The sequence below is a fragment of the Euprymna scolopes genome, chromosome 16 (genome assembly GCF_053919585.1).
Source record: "Euprymna scolopes isolate OS-2025 chromosome 16, ASM5391958v1, whole genome shotgun sequence".
Lineage (NCBI taxonomy): Eukaryota > Metazoa > Mollusca > Cephalopoda > Sepiida > Sepiolidae > Euprymna > Euprymna scolopes.
The window spans coordinates 142,940,040-142,965,235 of record NC_136497.1 but is presented as its reverse complement, the minus strand read 5'-3'; the positions used below and the strand labels follow the sequence as shown (position 1 = coordinate 142,965,235).

General features: G+C 37.0%; 1 protein-coding gene across 11 annotated transcripts in view; it reads left to right on the top strand.

Moving 5' to 3' along the window:
* The window catches only part of LOC145296137 (alpha-(1,6)-fucosyltransferase-like), an 884,509-nt gene that overhangs the window by 833,257 nt on the left and 26,056 nt on the right, over positions 1-25,196 (top strand). For all 11 annotated transcript variants that reach the window (XM_080142295.1, XM_080142301.1, XM_080142300.1 and 8 more), the window contains 3 exons: positions 12,146-12,260; positions 17,467-17,704; positions 23,047-23,293. In XM_080142295.1, coding sequence (XP_079998421.1) covers positions 12,146-12,260; positions 17,467-17,704; positions 23,047-23,293 — 600 coding nt within the window. The remainder of the gene's footprint in view (positions 1-12,145; positions 12,261-17,466; positions 17,705-23,046; positions 23,294-25,196) is intronic.

The window sequence follows — 25,196 nt, the reverse complement described above, 5'->3', positions numbered from 1 at the left end:
ATGATTACTATAATCCCATAACTAATGTATACTGATTAACCCTTATCCTCGAGTGGCCTCCGGGCCTTCATAAGTGGTGACTCCTTTGTAAAAAAAAAAAAAAATTCCCGATTCCAATACAATTACTGATTCCGAGATATGTGTACAAAGGTCAAGTTAAACTGTTGTCGACCAGTGTGTGTGTGTGTGTGTGTGTGTTTATAGATTTTTTGCATTGAAGTTGGTGCAATTATCGATTCTGTTTTAAATTCCCAATTCTGATACAATTATTTATTCTGATTCTTTTAAAATTCGTAAATATTTAGCTTTAGATTTGCTTTTCTTTAGATTACTGTAAAAACAATGTGATATATTTTTGTGAATGTAAAAATACACTTGTGCAGGTGATCTATACATTTTAATTTTGTTTGTAGCTTAAAACTAATAAACATTTACCACTTTATCTTTAGTAGACGTAATAGAAAATTAAGTCTTAAACAAAAACAAACCAAATAATAATAAACAACTAGAAGATTCATTTTTGGCATTGGAAAGTAGACACAATTTTCTCCAATTCCGATACGTTAGAAAGTTTGGATTTTCTCAATTTCCAATTCCGATTAATGCAAATTAGTGTCAGCTATATAAAAAAAACAAAAAAACTACCCTGATATTCAATCTCGTTGCCAGACACATTCTTCCAGCATTTCAAAAATAACACTGCAGATAACATTACACAGACTATTCATTCACTTTTTTTTCAATTTAACATTAAAAAAAAAGTTAAAATACTGACGAAGGAGTTTAACTCTGATATATATATATTATGGCTATGTAAAGACTAAATTTAAAGTTCTTCGAAAACATTATTTATTTTAGATCGTGAAATTAAAAAATAAAAATGAATATGTCAGCTGACTGGTTTCGAAGCTCGCTCAACAGAGCTAAAATCGAGCTTAATTACGTTTTAAAAAGAAAAGGGGGGTAACAATGAATCGGAGATTAAAAAGTAGGGGGAGATATATATATATATATATATATAAAAAGGGGGGGATTAATTATTAAATAGAAACTAGATTAAGCCCTATATATATATATATATATATATATATATATATATATATATATATATATATATATATATATATATATTTTAAACAAGTAATACTTTATTTTTTTTATGTTGTAATTTGGCTTCAAACGTATTTTATACGTATTTCTTTAAAAAATCAAATTCGGTCAACGCTTCTAACATGGGGGGGGGGGACTACCCTGATGTAAAAGTTCTTTACTTTTTCTTTCTCCGATTCCTGCACCTGATTGGCCAAACAGATGTTCTGTCGCTTGTGTGAGTAGTGTCTTCTACTACACTCAGATGCCCCAGTACTGGAAATTGCTGCCACAACCTTTGCCAGTAATGTTCTGCGTTTGTACCGATTGGCTATATGAGTCTTTCGACGATAAGTAGTTCGCACTAAATGAGTTTCTGTCTGTACCGAAATAAGTTTAAGAATTTTCAGTCTGGCGCGTGATTTATAGAATAATTGTTTTTGTTTGCCTTGCGCGTTCTTCTTGATAGCGGTCAGGGTGGAAAGTTCCAAGGATTTACTAATGAAATTTCACGGACGCGGCCATTAAAAGCTGGGGCCATTTTCTCCACTTTGTTGATTTCGTATTGTGTAATTCCGACGACGACGAAAGAGATTGAGTTCCATCACTCAATCTTTGAATCAATAATACTCCCCCACCCACAGCAACGCCTCTCATCCCACCCCCTGATCACTTCTTTGTTCTTTTTGTCGGCATTATGGGAAGCAACTTGGATTTCAAAAGAGCTGCTCACCATGTGTGATATTTCTGTTTGGGTTTTAGATGCGTCTTTGTATCTTTATAAAAGGCTCCGTCCGTCTGTTTTTTTTTTTTAATTTTTATTTATTTTTTTTATACTCACATTCACACCAAACAAAGCGTATCGTCACTTGAACGTAAGGGGATACTATTTGGGACCATGCCTAGGAAAGATTAACAAGATGCTGGTTTACGTTGCATTTAAACTTCTGCATATCAGTACAGTCAGGGAAGCGGGTAGCAAGAAGGGAATTCCAAAGTCTAGCTGTTCAAGGGAAGAAACTATTAGAGTAGAAATCATTCTGACATTTAGAGACCTCAACAGTGAAGGGGTGTGATTTTGTTACTAAGCTGGGTTTATTGGGGATATGTACAGTGAGGGAGCACAAGTTCAACGAATTCATCGGAGCACATTCGATTAAAATATTTGTAAAATAGGCACAGAGATGCAGCATTGTGGCGATGGGACAGGGGTTGGAGCTTAGTTGACAAATTGTGACCTATTATGTTGGAGATCCTTTTTTGGACCCTATCCAGGAGGGAGAAACTAGTGGGAAATGCAGCAGCTATTATATCATTATTATTATAGCTATTACCTTATGCATGCATATTCATAATGCCGTCATTCGACCTTCACCTGGCAGATTCCATTTTTGTTAAAATTTTCATACTTTTGCACCGATTTTCCCTGACACAAATAAAATGTTTCGCATGGGTTTGAATACCCTATATATTAAGTTCCATGTCTGTAGACCAAAAACTGACAAGAGTTTGATAGGCAAAATTTTTTAAACAAAATATATATACACATACATAAATGTATATAGAAAGAGGTTTGCATTTACTATAATCTTTTTACGCAAATATTACGCAAGTATAAATCATGTAGAATATCTATATATTAATACGATAGCGTGTGTCACGCTTGCATCTGGGTCGTTTAATTGCTATGTTCTTCTATTTCTTGTCATAAACGATTTTATCAAGAATTCTTCATAAGTTTTGGTTTCTGTTTCAACTGTAGCTGATGGCACTTAAATCAATCTTTTTTTTTTATAAATAATTTTTTCAAGAATTCTTCATAAGTTTTGGTTTCGGTTATGGCTAAAGGAACTCAAGTTATATATATATATATATATATATATATATATATATATATATATATATATATATATATATATTGTGACTCAAGTTATATATATATTGTAATTCAATGAATTTCAAAAAACTCTCATTGAAATGAAATGAAGTGGTTGAGTTTCATATCTAAGAATTTTTATTATTCTAAGCAAGGCAAAGAATGCTTTAGAAAATTAATCTCCTTAACCTATAGGGTTTCAATGTCTACCATCTCATCAGACGAGAGAAAATATTAGCAAATACTTAAAGGTATGCACCCTATTTGCTAAAGTCAGTGAGACAAGGAAGGTCAAAGTCAAAATAATAAATTTATCAGAAGTCCTGTAGCAGGAGGATTTGCAGAAAAATTTATTTGCTCTATCTTGCATATCGAGCACTTCTTGTTTAGATGGGATGACTTATAGAATATTACTGCCAGTAATATTTTGTAAACTTTACAATCTCACGTTTCCATAACAACTGATTGTTAAATAAAAACTATTCTGAAGTATATATATATATATATATATATATATATATATATAAAAGTGAACCTGTGTGTCTGTGTACATTTCCCTACGCAATAACTCTGTCAATTTTTAGTCTATAGACTCGAAATTTGAAATACCGGGTACTGAGATTTGGGAAAATCGATGTGACGGGTGTCAGCCAGAAATTTGGCTGTTAAGGGGTTAAATTTCAACGATTTGACCTTTAAGAACTCTACCAAACTCCTCCAACAATTTTGGGTCTAGACACTTGAAATTTTAGATATAGGTTCCTTGAACATGGATCTAACTTAATAAAGTGATTTGAGCCCGAAACAATAAATTTTAAGGGGTCATAATAGGGGTTAAAGTTTTAAAAAATTAACAATTTTTTTTTTTTTTTTGCTTTTTTTGCACAGCATACACCTCCAAACACCCGAGCAAGGGGTCAAAGTTCAACGATTTGACCTTTGAGAATTCTACCAAACTCCTCCGCCAATTGTGGGTCTAAACACTTGAAATTTTAGATATAGGTTCCTTGGACATGGATATAACTTAATAACTTGATTTGAGTCCAAAACAATAAATGTTAAGGGGACATAATAGGGGTCAAAGTTTAAAAAAATTGACCGCTTTTTCTTTTTTTTTTTCTCAACATACACCTCCAAACACCCGGGCAACGCCGGGCTGAAATGCTAGTATATATATATACTTCTATGATAACCCCTTCATCAGATTGATCTGCCCATCTAGCTCTGACTTAGGAGCTGTAAGCAAAAATATCTTAGATAGAATCATCCCTTCCATTAAAGAAAAAGTAGGTTTCTCTCTTTGGCTGAATTCAGATTCCGTAATTAATTGGCTTGTTTCCCTTGAAAATAAACACCTCCTTAACTTCATAACATTTGACATCCAAAATTATTATCAATCAATTTCTCCGATCCTTTTAAATAAGGCTCTTATCTTTGCTAAAAGAAATTCTGACTTAACTAATTTAGAAATAAAATTGATTCTCCTAGCGAGAAAGTCCCTTATACAATTTAACAATAAGCTTTGGACTAGAAAGGATACCCCTGATAATTTTGACATCTTGATGGGTGCTTCTGACTCTGCAGAAGTTACAGATTTAGTGGGACTCTTCTTACTGAAAGAACTTAAATACCACTTTAAACATATCCAAGGGGGTCTTTATAGAGACGATGCCCTTTTTACAACAGCCAGGCCAAGAGAGTATAACAAAACTATTAAAAAATTACATAACTTCTTCAATAACTTTGGCCTTTCTATAATTATGGAACCAAACAAAAAAACTTCAAATTTTCTAGATGTTACACTTAATCTTAACACCGAAACTCATAGCCCCTATCATACACCTAATCTTACGCTTTTATACGTCCATAAATCTTCTAACCACCCCAACTCAATTATAAAATCTATAGTACCATCCGTCTCTAGAAGAATTTCTGCTCTTTCTGCTGATAAAAAACTTTTAATCAAAATGCTACTTTATTCAATAATGCTTTATGGAACTCAGGATACAAGGAAAAGATTAAATACAACAATTATGCTTCTCCTTCAGGCCGCCTTAAATCTGTAATTACACACAATATGACTCGTAGGAAACCAGTTCAAATAACAAGATCTGCCACTATCTATAACAATGAACCAGTCTATATTTATAATCCAAACCAAAATACTAATCGCAATGCCTCTAACCCACCTAGTCGCATCAGGAGAAAGAAAAATATTTGGTTTAATCCTCCATTTAGCCTAAATGTCAAAACTAATATACCTAAGGAATTCTTCAACATTGTACAAAACTCTTTCAAATACCCACACAGATATAGTTCTATTCTCAATAAAAATTGAATCTGGATTTCTTATTCAACAATGCCTAATTTAGCACAAAGAATCTTAACATCTAATAACAAAAAAATTAAATCAGCCCAAAAAATCCCTTTCCCAATTAAACCCAAAACTAACTGTAATTGTAATAACAAACATCTTTGCCCACTCAATAATGATTGTATCCATAAAGATGTTATATATTCTTGCACTATTACTGAGATCCCACGCAATCCTCCCATAACAGACACTAATATTTCGTCTTCAAGTTATTCTTCTTCCCATCCTCCATCTGATATAGTTACTAATTCAATACACCATTCGAGCAGCCCTTCCATTTACAATCATACAACTAGTAATAATGATGATAATAATATTAATGAGAATAATAATATTTCTCCTAACAGCCATCCTAACACTAACAACACTCATTATCCCCTCCAAAATAATCCTCATACAGACATTGTCCCACCATTTGTTGAACACTATGAACAAAATTCAAACTATTTAACTAATACAAATCAGCAAATTAATATTAATACCAGACCTCGAGCTTTTAATAAAGTAAATATATTAGCGCTACTTCAACATTAATTAAGAAAAGAATATCAAACCACATTTCTTCTTTTAACAACCATAATTCTAATAATAACCAAGGAACTTCTCTAACCACTTTAATTAAAAAACTTAACTCTAACAATACTCCCTTCTCAGTCAAATGGACTATTATAAAAAAAGTTAAGTCTTATACTCCAGGCTCTAAGTCATGTCGCCTCTGTACAACCAAAGCTATAACTATAATTACTTCCCCTCAAAGTAACAATATAATAAATTCTAAAAATGAACTGATCTCTTTCTGTAAACATAAGTCCAAATTTAATTATGGCAATTTTGAAATTACATAGTTATTACTTTTACCTTTTATATAGATATAAAATATTTTTTCTTTAACTTTTTCGTTTTTCGACATACTTCTTAATACTTTATAATTTAATAATCCTTTATTTTAATTCTTTATCTCTTCTTTGCATGGCCGGTTTTTTATCTGCATTTTCTGTTTTATTCTTTAAACTTTCCTATCTATCTAATATATCAATCTACCCACACTTTCATATCTTGTATGTATATTTACTTAAATTTTACTATATGAATTTACTTACTATTATTATTTTTTTTTTCTGAAATTGCAGATACCGGCCATCTTCTCTCCTTAAATAATTTTTATTTTTTATCTTTATTCTTTTCTTATTTTATTTGATTTTATTTTATATTATATGTTATATTTTATTTTTATTATATTTTTTTAATTTATTCTTTATTTTCTATTTATTTATTATATATTTATTTATTTTCTTTTCCTTTTTTATTTTTTATTTTCCTTTTAGTGTCGTTTAACAACTGTTGCTGACATTTTTTTTAAGTGATAACCTGTACATTTCAGTTGACCTATATTATTTTGCCCTATATATATTTTTGCGCCTTTAACATTTCCTGTCTGGGTCGTTTTGACTTTTGTTTCCCTTTATTTTATATTTAACTTTATCATTTTTTTTTCTCTCCTTTTTCTTCCTAGATCTTTTTTATTTATAGTTATGTCTCGGAAGTAGAGTGAAAAGCACATCTTATTTTTCTTTTATTAATATTATTTTTTTTCCTTGTACACATTTTTGTGAATTATTCCATGGATTTCTGCCTTTGGATTATTATGAACCATTTTCTTCCAATTATGGGATTTCCTTGGATTTTACTTGTACAAATGGAAATTCTTTTAACTTTCTTGAAGTTTTACATTTGGATTTTACCGTCACTGGATTTTTTATCTTCCACCAGACTATCCATTCATGTGTAATCACCTTTTTCTTCACCATATTCCCTCTGCTTAACTTATTTTGTTTTCAAGTAAGATCTTTGACTTACTTGTTGTTTCATCAAATACTTCTGCATGCAAAATCCGATCCCGCATTTTGCTAATTCCTACCCTCTGATGAGAAGGAGAGTATTTCTTCGAAACTCCGCGGATTAAGGACTATCCATTTATCTAGTGTTTCCTTTTCAGATTAAATATGTTTTTAACTCATTTCAAAGTGTTTTTTAACATATTTTATTAACTGTTTGCTCATATGAAATATATATGTATATGTATATATATATATATATAAGTTTTTATTTCGGTTTCGATTCAAGCCAATCCACCCAAGTCAGATGGATATATTTTTTTTATTTTTGAAATCACAACTTTATAACATATAAAAATCGATAGAACATTAACTCTATAATAATATATACGAAATCTGCAAGAATTAAAATATCATATTTAAGCATACTTTACGGTAGGGCTTTGCTGGGTGTTCATGCTAGCTTAGATAAATACTTTTGCAGTTTTAACAAAAAAGCTACCATAATATCAGAGCGTTTTCATTTACACTTACAATCTGCAGAATGTCAACATCAATATATGACATATGAATGAGTCTCCTGTGGAATTTCCACAGGTCCTGCTAGTCTGCATTAATATAATTAACACTTACAGGCACATAAAGTATATTTGTGTGAAATTGACCAGCGGTTTTGCAGTCAATAGGGACCCAACTCACTAAGTAACTCACACACACACACTCAAAATATCTTTTATATATAAGTAGATATATCTATTTGTCTTATAGTATGTGATGACAGCAACGAATGCCACTCCTCCAATTACTTGTCTGCAAACCCGCAAACAGTTTTCCAGCCATTTCAGTGTATTGCAAATGTTTAAGCAGACTTTGCACTCATGTTGATTACTGATCTTGATCAAGCCAGAAATGACAAAACTTTCGTCATTCTGCACATTTATGTGATGAGATCAAAACTGATGGCATAATTTCTTAATTGCTTCCCAATTTATTTACAATTTCGTATTTAAAATTCACTTCGAAACAATGTTTTATTGTCTTGTTTACATGACCAATTCTTCAGGCAATTAAGATATAAGCTAAGTATTTTAAGTGTTATGTATGCTCCCTTTCTTGGGTCGAGCATATTGGGAAGTGATATACAAACTGCCGGTAACGTATTAAGCGATGCTGTTTGTGTAAACAAATAGAGCTTAGGCGTTTGGACAATTTTAAAACATTGTTAATTCACCACCCGGCATATAACAGCAGTTAAATAGCGTAATGGTTAGAAGTGCCGACTGTTGTTTGGGTGGTCGAGTTTCGATCAGGGCTTGAGGTAGTTGCCTGTCTAGCTGCACTGATGAGCTGTGATACACCGAAACAGTACTGTATGTGGATGGCTATATATATATATATATATATATATATATATATACTAGTAATAAATATATTTATTTATACAAATATAATTTGGCTACACATTTGCAAAATATGTTTCAGTCACTTTTTTTTAAGCCAGGACGTTTCAGCTTTGTTTTTATTTTGTGGAATCTAATTTAAAGGAAAAAACAAACTGTATATGAGTTTAAGTATTTTTCAAGTTTTAGCGAAACATACATATAAACGTTTGGCTTTTATATTAAAGATAACTTGAAATTTTGATGTTTTTTAATTCCGTAAAAGTCAAGAAATATTGCTTTATTGCGACGATATTTTATTAGTTTTATTCTGATTTAGTACTGTTTCTAAATTTCAGTTCATGTAAATTAGTAAAACTATTATTGAGCAATACTGGATAGAGACAGCCAGTTGATGATAAACATTCAGTACTTCTACATTAGCATTGGGTACTCATCCTATGCTGGCAATGTGTGCATATTCTACATTGGCAGTGGGTCCTCGTGATGCGTTGACGATGGGTGCTTGTAGCACGTTGGCAATAAGTACATGTGGTACGTTGGCAACGGGTCCTTGTGGTACGTTGGGGACGGGTCCTTGTGGTACGTTGGCAACGGGTCCTTGTGCTACGTTGGCAACGGGTCCTTGTGCTACGTTGGCAACGGGTCCTTGTGCTACGTTGGCAACGGGTCCTTGTGTTACGTTGGCAACGGGTCCTTGTGCTACGTTGGCAACGGGTCCTTGTGCTACGTTGGCAACGGGTCCTTGTGCTACGTTGGCAACGGGTCCTTGTGCTACGTTGGCAACGGGTCCTTGTGCTACGTTGGCAACGGGTCCTTGTGCTACGTTGGCAGTGGGTCCTTGTGGTACGTTGGCAGTGGGTCCTTATGCTACGTTGGCAAGGAGTATATGTGGTACGTTGGCAGTGGGTCGTTGTGGTACGTTGGCAAGGAGTATATGTGGTATGTTGGCAGTGGGTCCTTGTGATGCATTGACGATGGGTGCTTGTAGCACGTTGGCAACGGGTCCTTGTGGCACGTTGGCAACGGGTCCTTGTGGCACGTTGGCAACGGGTCCTTGTGGCACGTTGGCAACGGGTCCTTGTGGCACGTTGGCAACGGGTCCTTGTGGCACGTTGGCAACGGGTCCTTGTGGCACGTTGGCAACGGGTCCTTGTGGCACGTTGGCAACGGGTCCTTGTGGCACGTTGGCAACGGGTCCTTGTGGCACGTTGGCAACGGGTCCTTGTGGCACGTTGGCAACGGGTCCTTGTGGCACGTTGGCAACGGGTCCTTGTGGCACGTTGGCAACGGGTCCTTGTGGCACGTTGGCAACGGGTCCTTGTGGCACGTTGGCAACGGGTCCTTGTGGTACGTTGGCAACGGGTCCTTGTGGTACGTTGGCAGTGGGTCCTTATGCTACGTTGGCAAGGAGTATATGTGGTACGTTGGCAGTGGGTCGTTGTGGTACGTTTGTTACATAAGGGCTGTCCCCTGTTCATGTAAGTATAAAAATAGAGAGATTAGTTAAAATGAAAATAAGAGAAAGCAGAAATCGAACCCTGGACATAAGTTTTAAAGAACAATAGGTTTAAATGGAATGTCCAGTAAATTGTTAATTCGGATGAAATAAATAATAAATAAACTATTCAATTGTTAAAAGAATGTGGATAATAAAATATGGTTAAATAAATTAGATATGTAGGTTAAATTCCTTTGTGGAAACAACACAAGAAAAATAGGTTATTGGGAAATCAATGTCGGAAACGTGCAAAGTCGCGCATGTTGAAACACGTGAATTTTGCTCACGTGGCCGGGATGCATGGATTTCTCAATATAGGAGGTGGGAGTTAGTTGGTCGTAGAGAGAGTCAGGAGACAGTCAGAGAGACAGTCAGGAGAGACTGTCAGGGGAGACGGTCAGTGAGAAAACTCAGAGACAGGCGGACGTCTGAAGCGAGACGTCACTTCAGAAATTAAAATGTGAAACTTTGAATTCTTGGTGATGGAACGACCGGTCGTGAGGAAATAAATTCAGCATGTGTTTTGTGATAAAGCTCATCTTTGTGTTTGTGATTTCTACAAAAAGGTAAATTGTATTGTTATTATATGTCTGTGTATAAAATGTCATTACATACACATCTCTCTCTCTAAGATACAACATCATATGTAATAAGACAAGAACTCTCACTAAGACTCATATCTTTACTAATAAGAACTCACGTAACATACGCGCACAAGTGGTATCGTCTAATACTAATAATAATAATAACTATATAACACGTTGGCAAGGAGTATATGTGGTATGTTGGCAGTGGGTCCTTGTGATGCATTGACGATGGGTGCTTGTAGCACGTTTGCAATAAGTACATGTGATACGTTGGCAACGGGTCCTTGTAGTACGTTGGCAGTGGGTTGTTGTGGTACGTTGGCAGTGGGTCGTTGTGGTACGTTGGCAAGGAGTATATGTGGTACGTTGGCAGTGGGTCGTTGTGGTACGTTGGCAGTGGGTCGTGTGGTACGTTGGCAGTGGGTCGTTGTGGTACGTTGGCAGTGGGTCGTTGTGGTACGTTGGCAGTGGGTCGTTGTGGTACGTTGGCAACGGGTCCTTGTGCTACGTGTTATGTTGGCAGTGGGTCCTTGTGGTACGTTGGCAACGAGTCCTTGTGATACGTTGGCAATGGGTATATTTGATATGTTGGCAATAGGTCCCTGTGGTACGTTGTCAACGGTTACACGCGGTACATTGGCAATTGGGTCCTTTTTATATGTTGGTAATTTGTACTCCTCAAAGTTTGTCAATCTTGTCAAGACGTTTTTCATTCGCCATATATTTTCACATCGGTCAATTTTGCGGGAATTTATTTTTATTTATTTCTAATTTTTTCTTGGAGATCAAATTAAATCAAACAAAATAAACCTCCAACCAACCAACCAACCAACCAACCAACCTTTCGTAGCGCAATTGGATTTTATATTTTAATTCATTTAATCAGGTTTTCTGAAACTTAATGGAGAATTTACCAATTCTTTTTTGCGGTGGCTTTTTATTTATTTATTTTTTTAAATTCGTTTTTCTTTTATTTTGGCACCTGTCAAAATGAAGTTTTCCCTCTTCCTATAACCCCCACTCACCGCAATACCACTTTCAATTTCTGTCCAGATTCTACGACTCAGACCGTCCATTTACGTCACACGCAGAAAATGAATGTCGAATAATTTCTTTCAGAAAGTGTCAGATTCTTATATATATATATATATATATATATATATATATATATATATATATATATATTCAATCATTTTCCTGCGATTTTATTTATTTTTTTTAATATTTTAGCTGTCAACTTTGAAATACGTTTCAGACGCAGCCAGTCTGATCGTTTGGCAAGCTGTTTTCAAACCTTTTAGCGGCAGTTAAAAATACAATCTTCCTGCGGCAAGGGAATAACTTTTGCAAAAATGTGTCCATGTTCACTCCTTCCCCGTCCGGCCTCTTTTTTCCCTTTCTTTGGACATTTTTTTTTTTTCATTGATGTACGTTTTCTCTATTTTTTTATTTTTTTTCTTTCTCTCTCTCTCTCTCTTTGCAGAACGCTAGTTGCTGACATCGAGCAACTTCGAAACAAAAATGGAATGGATGAGTGGCGAAGGAAAGAATCACTTGACTTGGGCGACTTGGTACAAAGACGCATCCAATACCTTCAGGTGAGTGAGCCTCAATCCTAGGGGGGCGACAAACTAAAACTATTTTTGCGATCCTATCATTAGCTGAACTCTATATAGATAAAATACGATCTGTGTATGCATGTACACTCACAAGGGAATTTCCATGAATAGTTTGTTTTCAAGAATATCCCATTTGTTTTTTTGTTTTTATATAAACTAGCATTTCGGCCCAGTGTTGCCCGGGTGTTTGGAGGTGTATGTTGAGCAAAAAACAAAAAAAAAGGTCAATTTTTTAAACTTTGACCCCTATTATGACCCCTTAACATTTATTGTTTTGGGCTCAAATGAAGTTATTAAGTTAGATCCATGTGCAAGGAACCTATATCTAAAATTTCAAGTGTTTAGACCTAAAATTGTCGGAGGAGTTTGGTAGAGTTCTCAAAGGTCAAATTGTTGAAGTTTGACCCCTTAACAGCCAAATTTCTGGCTGAAAACGGATTGCAAAGATTTTCCCAAATCTCAATACCCTGTATATCAATTTCGAGTCTGTAGACTTAAAATTGACAAAGTTATTGCGTAGGAAAATGTACACACACACACACACACGTTCACTTTTATATATATAATAGATAAGAACAGTGGTTCCCAACCTTTTTCACATGGTGGTGTACACTTAAGTTTTTTTTTTTTTTTTTTTTTTAAATTTTCGCGTTGTGGTTCAAATGTTGAAAGAAGAACAAGACGGTTTGGAAACAGTGAAATGAAAAATATATTAACAGAAAATACAGAAAAATATATTGGTTGAGTGGGATTTCGATCAACTGGAAAGACAAAGTAATGTTATGACCCACTCCCACTGAGTCTTAGGTCCAGAGTACTTGATAGCAAAAACTAGTTACCGGAAGCAACGTCAGGAATAGTCTATTGTCAGAATCTGTAAGGGTGCCACCCTAATATTTCTCGGCACATGTTTTTTTCTACTCAAAGCTTTTTTTTTTTTTTTTTTTTCTTTTTGCAACCAAATAATAAAAACAAAGATTATGTATAATTTTTATTCGCGTAAAATCAACATAATCTATATTAAATATTTGGTATAAAATAATAATGGTGAACGTCAGTGTTGTGCTTGGTGTTTTTTTTTTTTTTTTTCAACTACTGCTGCAATATGTAGGTGAATGTGTGAGAGACACATTCTTAACTCTTCGTTTGTTTAGTTTTAATGTTTAGGTACCCCCCCCCCCCAAAAAAAAAAAAAAAAAAAAACCTCCGTTCACATAGGTAAGGAAGCTGAGGATTATAGTAAAAAAATTTTTTTTTTTTTTTTTTTTTCCTTTTGAAGTTAGGTATTCTTCCATAGCAGAAATCCAAAAGGCATCCAATATAGTTGAGCGTACTACAATTTGAAACCACGATCACTGAAAAGACTTACTAATTCTTTCTCTTCACATAACTCAAAAATTGGAAAGGTTGATGATTGATTTAATTCTGGAACGAATTCAACAACACAGCACAATCATGCTGACACACCGGTTCCCGCTGGATCACCAAAGTTAAGCAACGTTGAACCTGGTCAGCACTAAATGGGTGACCATTTGGGACTTTCAGGTGCTGTATGTACTCTCCGCTTATCTCGGCATTGTTTCCAGTCGTCCTGGTCTTCTCCTTGCTACTGGACTCAAACAGTTCTAATTCAGGAGAGGTGTGGTTGGAGATTGCGCAACCCTTGCCTCACAATTACATGCGCTACTGCACTTACAGAGGGTATCCTTTGTCTTTCAAGACTGAACGGAAGCATGGGAAACAAACTGAAATGAAATGACTTCTATCCATTATCTCTTTGCGGCACACCAGCATGCCCTGGCGCAGAGGTTAGGAACTACTGGACTAGAGTATACCTTACTTTGACGCTAGGATCCTTCAACACTGTCTTTATGTGCAGTGTAGGATCTTCTGGATCAGCAAAATTGATTTACTCAAAACTAGATGTACCCGGCGTTGCCCGGTATTAAATGTAATGATAACTTCCTTAAAAAAAAAAAATGGAGTAAAAAAAGGAAAAGAAACTGAGACATGTGCATACAAGTATTTTTTTTCTAGTTCTCGTAAAAAAAAATACTCTAAATATTTAACAATAGAATAATATCAAATATTAAATATATGGTTTTTATGATGCATAAATCCCTCATAACCTTGAAATTACTATTCTAGAAACATACGTGGATATCTTAACATTAACATTAAATTTATTTTTTCCTGATTACCATAAAAACACATGTTAAATGTGCACACACACACATGTATGTATATATATATAAATATATATATATATATATATATATATATATATATATATATTTTTTTTCTCAAACGTAAAAACACCCTTTTGAGCAGGGTGGGGGTGATCTATATATTTTAGTTTTACTTGTATTTTAAAATCAAAGATTTATTTTATTGTGTGGTTGGAGATTGCGCAACCCTTGCCTCACAATTACATGCGCTACTGCACTTACAGAGGGTATCCTTTGTCTTTCAAGACTGAACGGAAGCATGGGAAACAAACTGAAATGTAACTGTAGGTGGTAACAATAAAATAAATCAAAGATTTATTTTATTGTTACCACCTACAGTGGAAGATTTTGTTTTAAACAAAATAATAAAAAAAAAGATAAAGGAATCGTTTTTGGCATCGGATAATAGGCACACATTTTTTTTTCTAATACCGATTCCCTTTAAAGTTCCTATTTTTCCTATTCCGATTTATCGTCCCACCACTAATAGAGTTCATCCTCCATAGATGTGCTAACATAACAAAACAGTGGAAGAAAAAAGAAAGAATTTGTCTTCCTTGTCTCCATGGCTCCAGGCTCAGCATCTGCCATTAGCGGAAGAATAGCAATGATAAGTTTTGTATTTTGAATGTCTAAAACCAGATTTTATGCGAGAATGGCATATCAACGCTTCTCAAGTTAAAACTTAGCGGTGCGTTGATACCGCATGATTTTGTGGACACACTGGTTCCTGTTAGATCACCAACATTAAGTGACGTTCAACCTGAAAATTATATCGCTAGAAACCCTTATCCTCGAGTGGCCTCTGGCCCTTGATAAGTGGTGACACCCTTGTAAAAAAAAAAAACAAAAAAAAAACTATGTTTTGGTTTCAATTCTAGCTGACAGCATTCAAGTCATCTTTTTTTTTTTTTTCTAAATTACTGCTACGTAATAGGTACATTCTAATAATGAATAAAGAATTGTCTCTATAATAATAAATGTTAACGACAACATTCTGTGGCTGGAGACAATGGCATTCTGCATCTAGTTTGGTTTGCTACAGCGTCTGCTGTGTCTAACCAGGTTAACGCCTGGGCAGATACTAAGAGAACCTTGGGTTGCCCATTCATCAGGGTCCCCCTCTCGGCGTTGCAGACACTCCAACGCCTGTTAATATATTTTTCATTTCACTGTTTCCAGGCCTTCCCGTTCTTCTTTCAACATTTAAAGCCTTTGCCTTTCCCAAGGCATCCGCACAGCAGTGAGGCTATTTGCCCGTAGCTGGGGCATTCTTCATGATACACAATAAATAACGAAATGACCAAAATGAAAACAAACCTTTTTTTTGTTGTTGTTACCTTCAGTCACTATTGTTGTTGTTGTTGTTGTATATTTTTAAATTAGTGACGTCAAAGATTTCCAACTGACAAGCGAATAAGGAAATGACCAAAATAAAAACTTTCTTTTGTTTTTTTAATAATAAATATGTAATCTGCATGAATTAAAATATATTTAAGTGTATTTTATGACCGGGCAACTCCGTATGGCTTGCCAGTAAGAGTATAAAACACATACTTATATTGTTGTTGTATTGATGAAAAATGAATTTGCCTCCTTCAACTGTTGTACATCTTAATTTGTTTCGGTTTTTATCTATGCGTTTACATATCTGCATTGTATTGCATTTCGTAATGTTACGTTTTTGACGTTTACATTTCTAACATTGCGTTTCTGACGTTACATTTTTACATTACGTTTCTGGCATTACATTTCTATGTTGTGTTTTTGACGTTACATTTCTAATATTGCATTACTAACGTTACATTCCGATATTGCGTTTCTGGCGTTACATTTCTACGTTGCATTTCTGATGTTACGTTTCTAACATTGCGTTTCTGGCATAACGTATCAAACGTTGCGTTTCTGGTGTTACATTTCAAACGTTGCGTTTCTGGCGTTACGTTTCAAACGTTGCGTTTCTGGCGTTACGTTTCAAACGTTGCGTTTCTGGCGTTACGTTTCAAACGTTGCGTTTCTGGCGTTACGTTTCAAACGTTGCGTTTCTGGCGTTACGTTTCAAACGTTGCGTTTCTGGCGTTACGTTTCAAACGTTGCGTTTCTGGCGTTACGTTTCTGACGTTCAGTTTCTGGCGTTACATTTCTGACGTTCAGTTTCTGACGTTCAGTTTCTGATAAGTTTCCGACGTTACGCTTCCGACGTTACATTTCCGACGTTGGATTTCCGACGTTACGTTTCTGACGTTACGTTTCCGGCCTTACATTTCTAACACAACGTTTCTCATGTTACATACCTATCGTTACATTTCCACATCGAAATATATTTTCTTGATATAGATTTCATCTTGTGTAGACATATTAACATGACAATAAAAATGTTGGAAAAAAAGAAAGGATTTTATGGTCGTCTCATTCGTTCGAGAATCCTCATCTGACATTAGTAGAAGAATAAAAATAACTTCTGCAGTTTAATGTCTCAAAGAAAAGATATCGAGCAGCAAGGATATATCAACGCCTCTGAAGTTAAAACGTTACATCGATTGTTCCTATTGCTGTGCATGCATGGACTTTACTTGGCAGAGAGGAAGTTTGAAATGTTAAGATCGCAAATATCGGAAAAAGGCTTGATATTAACAGGTCTCTCAGCATCAAGTAAGATACAAAAAAAAGATAATCAGAAAAGAAATGGGCTGACCTAACCCTAACCCGACCAAAAATGGTGAATACATGAATGCTACTTGTGACAGCTGAAAGAATGGCCGTGATAAGTAGCAAGATTCTGTTGTCAAGGATGTGGTGAATCACGAGTCAAACATGTTCATAGTGGACTACTCGTTTGCATTTGTTTCTCCTTCATTTTTTTTCTTTTTTTTTTTATCTGAACATTTCTCTTCATCCAAACTTTTGTTTCTTGTTTTAAAAATTGACTTTTCGCTTTTTTTTTTTTTTGTCTGCAGAATCCACTCAAGTGTCGAACGGCCAAGAAACTGGTGTGCAACCTGAGCAAAGGTTGCGGCTACGGTTGTCAGTTACATCACGTCACGTATTGTATGATTGTGGCCTATGCTACAAAACGAACTCTGGTGCTTGAGTCCAAAGGGTGGCGCTATGCATCTCAGGGATGGGAAACAGTATTCCAACCAGTCAGTCACAGCTGCACCGACCGATCGGGAGATTCGATACGCAGTTGGGGTGGTGAGTCCGTCGTGTTTTTTTTTGCCGTTTGTGTTTTTGTTTTTTTCGTTAATATTTTTTTTTGTCGTTAGTATTTTTTGTCTTTGTAGTTTCAATTTTTTTTTTTTTTTTAAATTTTTTTTTTTATTTCATTCCAAACAAGGCACATTGCCACTTGGACGTAAGGTGATACTAATTGAGTCCATGCCTAAGAAAGATTAAGATGTTAGTTTACATTACATTTGAACTTCTGCATATCAGTGCAGTCAGAGAAGCAGGAAGGGATTTCCAAAATCTAACTGTTCTAGGGAAGTAACTATTACAATAGAAAGCTTTCTGGCATTTAGGAACCTCAACAGTGAAGGGGTGTTATTTTGTTGCTTAGTGGATTTGTACATCGAGGGGACACAAGTGCAATGAGTTCATCAGAGCACATTCCATTCAAATACTTGTAAAACAGGCACAGGGATGCAGCGATGGGACAGGGGTTGGAGCCTAGTTGACGAAGTGGGATATATTAGATTGGAAACCCCTTTTTTTGGACTCTGTCCAAGAGGGAGAAACTAGTGGTAGATGTACCAGTCCAGACGTGACAACAATACTCTATACATGGTATGCGAATGGTGGTTTTGTAGCTATACAGGATACTCTCGGGTGCGAGTAGTTTTTTTAGCACAATAGAAGGAGCACACCTTCCTTGCAGCAGCCTTTGCAATGTCCTGAATATATTTGTTCCAGTTCATGTTTCCTGTGAATGCTGAGCTGAGGAGTTTGACAAATAACCTGAGAATTCTTCCTTCAGTTTTACACCAGGTGTTGATGAAATGAAACGTAAGATGCCGGAGAGACATAAAACTGTCTATAAGTTTTAAAAAAAAAACTCTTTTTTTCACCCCAAAGAAGGCACATTACTACTTAAAACATAAAGAGCTACCATTTGGGATCAGCAGGGAACTGAAGGGAGTTGAGCAGCAAGATGTCTGTTCACATTACATTTAAATTTCTGCATGTTAGTACAGTCAGGGAAGCAGAGAAATGGGGGAGGGAATTTCAAAGTCTAGCAATCCAAGGGAAGAAACTTACTTTCTGGTATCTAAGGACCTCAACTGTGAAGGGGTGAGATTTTGCTGCTTGTCAGGAGCATGTACGTTGAGACTAGACAAGTGCTATGAATTCATCAGATCACATTACATTAAAGTACTTATAAAACAAGCACAGAAAGCAACATTGCGACCATTGGACAAAGAGGTGGTGAGTGTGGCACATTAATGCCACAACAATTATGGTTGGAGCTTGGTCAATAGTGCAGATCCTATTATATATGAGAGTTTTTTTTTTTTCTTTTTTTGATCCTGTCTAAAAAAGAGAGACTAGTGATAGATGTACTAACCCAAATGTGGCAACAATATTCCATGCATGGGCAAATGGTGGCTTTATAGAGGCTTAGATTATTCTCAGGCGTATTTTTTCTAGCATTGTAAAGGGAGGCCACCTTGTTTTTACAGCAGTTTTGGCAATGTCCTCAATATATTGGTTCCAATTCATGTTGTCTGTGAATGTCAACTCAAAGAGTTGAAACTCACAACACTTGTGCCCCCTCGATATACATAATCCTGACTTAACCAGACAAGGAGCAAATTCCCACCCCTTCACTGATGAGATCCCTAGATGCTGGAAAGTCCTCTACTCTAAAAGTTTCTTCTCTCAGACTGCTGCACTTTGGAATTTCCCCTCTGTTTTCTGCTTCGCTGATTGTACTAATCTGCAGAAGTCTAAATGTAATGTGAAGACATCTTGCTGCTCAACTTCCCTGAGTTCTCTGTTCGACACAATCCCAAATAGCAGTTCCTGTTAAGGTTAACCTAAAAAACAAAGTTATCTCTCAGAGAAAAGAGTGATTGCCCTTGGATTGGAATCGAAAAAGGAGTCCACCATGACACTTTGTTTTTTTTACATGGAAGTCACCACTTATCAAGGACCCGAGGCCACTCGAGGATAAGGTTTATTGCATGTACAGTAATCAATTGGATAATATTGTAGTAATTGTTAGTAATGGAGATTTAATAAATTGGATTACTTAAAGGGGCGGTTATCAGGAATTTGTTTATGTTGGACTTGAAGACATCCAAGTTGTAGTCAGGTTAGAAACAGGCAAACGGAAGAGAGTTCTACAAGTGTGCAGTTCTAAGAAAGAAGCTTTATTCATGGAATCTACGTTTTGATTTTGGCACAGATAAAGAGTGGGGAACGTTAATGACAGTGGTTTCAGCTAGACGGGTGTTTATCGTGAAAGATTGGCGAAGGGGAATGAGGGATTGGAGCTCAGACGAGCACCTGCCATGGAAATAACAATAAAACAAAAATAGACTTGCAACATCTCTTCTGTGGAAGCGAGGTTGCAGGGAAGAGAAAAGGGCATCCCCCACTAAGCCACGAAGTCTATTTTGTACTCTGTCAAGGTAGGGTAGGCTGTTTTTAGCAGCTCCTGCCCAGATGTGGCAGCAGTACTCCATCCTTGGACATACTTGGCTTTTATATACATAGAGAATTGCATCAGCAGTGAGATATCTACTGGAGCGGTAGAAGGATCCCACCATTTTGCCAGTGACCTTGGCAACGGATTTGATGTACGTGTTCCATTTCAGATAAGGAGTAAAGGTCGATCCTATAAGCTTGTCAAAACATGGAGCTGGCCCAAGACAAGAGCCATCCATTACAATTGATGCCAGATGGGGGTCAGAGCGTTGATGTAAACATAGAATCTTGGTTTTAGATGCATTAAAAGTAACCAGCCACCTCTCCCCCCATTGTACCACGTGCTCAAGATCAGAGAAGAGAGAATCGGAGAGAAGTTTGTCATTTACGGCCTTTGATGTGTTGCCATAGATGGTCGTGTCATCAGCATAGATGTCAACGAATGATTTAAGTATATTTTGGGAGATCATTGATGTAGATCAGGAAGAGAGTTGGGCCCAGGATGGACCCATGAGGGGCTCCAGCATTAATACTGTGGGCCTCTGATTTCTGCCCATCAACCACTACTCTTATGAGCCTATCAGAGAGAAATGATTTAATAATTGAGAAAACATTTCCAATTATACTGTAGCTGGAAATCTTGTGAAGTAGGCCCTTATGCCATATTTTATCACGGAATTCCATTATGACCCAATGGCTAAATCTATATTCTGTACGTGGTTTACACGCTTTTAGAACAAGTGACGACTGGAAGGTAAGACTTTTGTTACAGAAGCTTAGATTGTTGGAACATATAGTTGTTTGCAGTGTATCTTTGATCATATAATTTATTATATACTGCCTAAACACCTACGTGACTGTGGAGATGCCGAGACAAATATTTGGTAAACAAATTTGGTCATTTTAATTGTTTTAATTGTCTTAACATGCGAGTCAACTGATTTTTCAATGTATGCAGGCATTGTAAACAGAATGTGAGCGATTCAAAATGATGTCAATCATAGACGCTCAGTTCAAATGTTTAATTTTTGTGCGTGGTTTGAGGTCAGCAGGGGACCCAGATATTCGTACATGGATTTTGTCAAAAATAGAGCAGAATCCAGACATAACTTTACAACAGGTTGCCATGGAATGCCAACATCACATTAATCTAAAGCATGATTCAACTATGGTGCAACCTGTTAACGAACACATTCGAACAGCCATTTGTATCACTCCCCATGCAATCAAATGTAAATGATGAAAGACCATACAGGACTTGGCCAAACATGTAAAAGATATATGAACTTGAAAAAATTCCTGAACAATAAACAAAACTGCATCAGTTGCCATGTTAGAAAAGGGTGGTAGAAATTTATGCAGAAGTGTATGCACTCGTCCAGAATTTTGGTACGTTTAGATAAATCAACCTAATGATAATAACTAGCAGGACCTGTTGTTCTTGCAGATTTCGTATATATTATTATAGAGTTAATGTTCTATCGATTTATGTTATAAAGTTGCGATTTCAAAAATAAAAAATAATATATCCATATGACTTGGGTGCATTAGCCTGAATCGAAACCGAAATAAAAACTTATGAAAAAAATGTCTATATATATATATATATATATATATATATATATATATATATATATATATATATATATATATATAACTTGAGTTTCTTCAGCCATAACCGAAACCAAATCTTATGAAGAATTCTTGATAAAATTATTTATAAAAAAAAAATAGATGATTTAAGTGTCATCAGCTCTAGTGGAAACCAAAACTTATGAAGAATTCTTGGTAAAATTATTTATGACAAGAAATAGAAGAACATAACAATTAAACGACCCGGATGTAAGCGTGACACACAAACGAACACACACGCTATCGTATTAATATATAGATTATGCCAAAACTGTATTTCACATAACAATATCTGCAAAAAATAAACCCCAAGTGATTTTAAATAATTGGTATTTATCTTCCTCTCACGACAACAAGATGTGATACAAGGTTCAGAACGTGGGATTGAAGAGTCAGTGCTCCTGAGGAGGAGCACTCTGGCCTGCAAAAAGTGCCTGAGCAGCCCTGTTAGCATTCCGTGGTAAGCACGCTTCAGGTGATTAGCAATAAACGAACGCATTCTCATAGAGAGAAGTCAAAGCCTCCTAGAACTGCACATGGCTAACAACATCGCTTGCTCAACAAGGAAAAGGCTATTACATAAATGGTCTTGATAATATTCGCTAGGGGGAAAAAATATATGTACAAGACTCACTCTTAAATTAATTAACTGATCATTATGAATTTTAGAATAGAGCTGCTATGCATGAGAGGTTCAAATGTGGGCTATATTTGTTCAAATCTAGTTTATGCAAAGGATAAAAAGAAGGAAACCCTTGAAAAAGTTCGATTTTTGTGGAATTTTAAAGAGTTACTAGGCATTAAAATTTAATGAATATTCCTTAAAATGAGTTTTTTTTTTTAAGAGTATTTTAATGGGGTTTATGACACATAATATGGGCACGATTTCGTATTTGGAAATTTAAATAGTTCAGATTCAATTTCTTAAGAATCCTGAAGCTTACGCCTTAAATTTTAGATGTGTTCTAGAATTAAAATTATTTCATAAATTTTTATCAAATTTGGAATAAGAATTCTAGACATTAGGTTTAGTATCATTATATATCTTCATAAGGTGGTGTAAAACTATTTTTTGGGGTGGGGGGGGCAAATAATTTTACCAATCCTGTGATTGGAATTCAATTTCTGATATAAACAAGTTTTGTATTTTTTTTAAATTGTTTGATTTTGTGTTAAAAAAGAAAAAAAAAATTCTCTCATTGACTAAACATGTCTGCTCGAACAAATAAACACTGTTTTTCTTCTTTTCGTCGCAGCCCTTTCCACATTAAAAGACGTCCAAGTTGTGGAATTACCAATTATCGACAATGTCTACCCGAAACCAGACTTTATTCCACTTGCGATTCCCGAAGATCTTGCACCGCGACTTTTACGACTGCACGGTGACCCTGCGGTCTGGTGGATTGGACAGTTTGTTAAATATTTAGTGCGACCCCAGCCTCATTTGGCACACGATCTTAATGAAGCCAAGAAGAGTTTGAAATTCCAAAGTCCAATTGTGGGGTAAGATTTTTGCAGATATGCGGGTCCGTTTTTAAAATTTCTTTATGGAAATTCAATTTTTCACCTGCAATAGTTTTTCTACATCAGATTTTCTGCCTCATCTCTCTCTTCCATTTTCTCTTTTTTTTTTGTCCTGACTCTTTCTATCTCTAACCTGTCTCTCTCTCTCTCTCTCTCTCTCTCTCTATCTCTAACCTGTCTCTCTCTCTCTATCTCTAACCTGTCTCTCTCTCTCTATCTCTAACCTGTCTCTCTCTATCTCTAACCTGTCTCTCTCTATCTCTATCTCTAACCTGTCTCTCTCTATCTCTATCTCTAACCTGTCTCTCTCTCTCTATCTCTAACCTGTCTCTCTCTCTCTATCTCTAACCTGTCTCTCTCTCTATCTCTAACCTGTCTCTCTCTCTCTATCCTGTCTCTCTCTCTCTTTGTTTCTCCCTTATTTCTCTTCCTATTTCTTTTTCTCTACTTTAACTTTCTCTCTTTTTTTTTTTTTGCCCTGCCCTTCTCTTTTTCTTTCTTTACCCCTTTCTCTCTTTATCTCTAACCTGATCCTCTCTCTCTCCTTCTGCGCCCCTTTCTCTCTCTCCTTCTGCGCCCCTTTCTCTCTCTCCTTCTGCGCCCCTTTCTCTCTCTCCTTCTGCGCCCCTTTCTCTCTCTCTTTCTGCGCCCCTTTCTCTCTCTCCTTCTGCGCCCCTCTCTCTCTCTCCTTCTGCGCGCCTCTCTCTCTCTCCTTCTGCGCGCCTCTCTCTCTCTCCTTCTGCGCGCCTCTCTCTCTCTCCTTCTGCGCGCCTCTCTCTCTCTCCTTCTGCGCGCCTCTCTCCCTCTCCTTCTGCGCGCCTCTCTCTCTCTCCTTCTGCGCGCCTCTCTCTCTCTCCTTCTGCGCGCCTCTCTCTCTCTCCTTCTGCGCGCATCTCTCTCTCTCCTTCTGCGCGCCTCTCTCTCTCTCCTTCCGCGCCTCTCTCTCTCCTTCCGCGCCTCTCTCTCTCTCCTTCCGCGCCTCTCTCTCTCTCCTTCCGCGCCTCTCTCTCTCTCCTTCTGCGCGCCTCTCTCTCTCTCCTTCTGCGCGCCTTTCTCTCTCTCCTTCCGCGCCTCTCTCTCTCTCCTTCTGCGCGCCTCTCTCTCTCTCCTTCTGCGCGCCTCTCTCTCTCTCCTTCTGCGCGCCTCTCTCTCTCTCCTTCCGCGCCTCTCTCTCTCCTTCCGCGCCTCTCTCTCTCTCCTTCCGCGCCTCTCTCTCTCTCTCCTTCCGCGCCTCTCTCTCTCTCCTTCCGCGCCTCTCTCTCTCTCTCCTTCCGCGCCTCTCTCTCTCTCTCCTTCCGCGCCTCTCTCTCTCTCTCCTTCCGCGCCTCTCTCTCCTTCCGCGCCTCTCTCTCTCTCTCCTTCCGCGCCTCTCTCTCTCTCCTTCTGCGCGCCTCTCTCTCTCTCCTTCTGCGCGCCTCTCTCTCTCTCCTTCTGCGCGCACCTCTCTCTCTCCTTCTGCGCGCCTCTCTCTCTCTCCTTCCGCGCCTCTCTCTCTCTCTCCTTCCGCGCCTCTCTCTCTCTCTCCTTCCGCGCCTCTCTCTCTCTCTCCTTCCGCGCCTCTCTCTCTCTCTCCTTCCGCGCCTCTCTCTCTCTCTCCTTCCGCGCCTCTCTCTCTCTCTCCTTCCGCGCCTCTCTCTCTCTCTCCTTCCGCGCCTCTCTCTCTCCTTCCGCGCCTCTCTCTCTCTCTCCTTCCGCGCCTCTCTCTCTCTCTCCTTCCGCGCCTCTCTCTCTCTCTCCTTCCGCGCCTCTCTCTCTCTCTCCTTCCGCGCCTCTCTCTCTCTCCTTCCGCGCCTCTCTCTCTCTCCTTCCGCGCCTCTCTCTCTCTCTCCTTCCGCGCCTCTCTCTCTCTCTCCTTCCGCGCCTCTCTCTCTCTCCTTCTGCG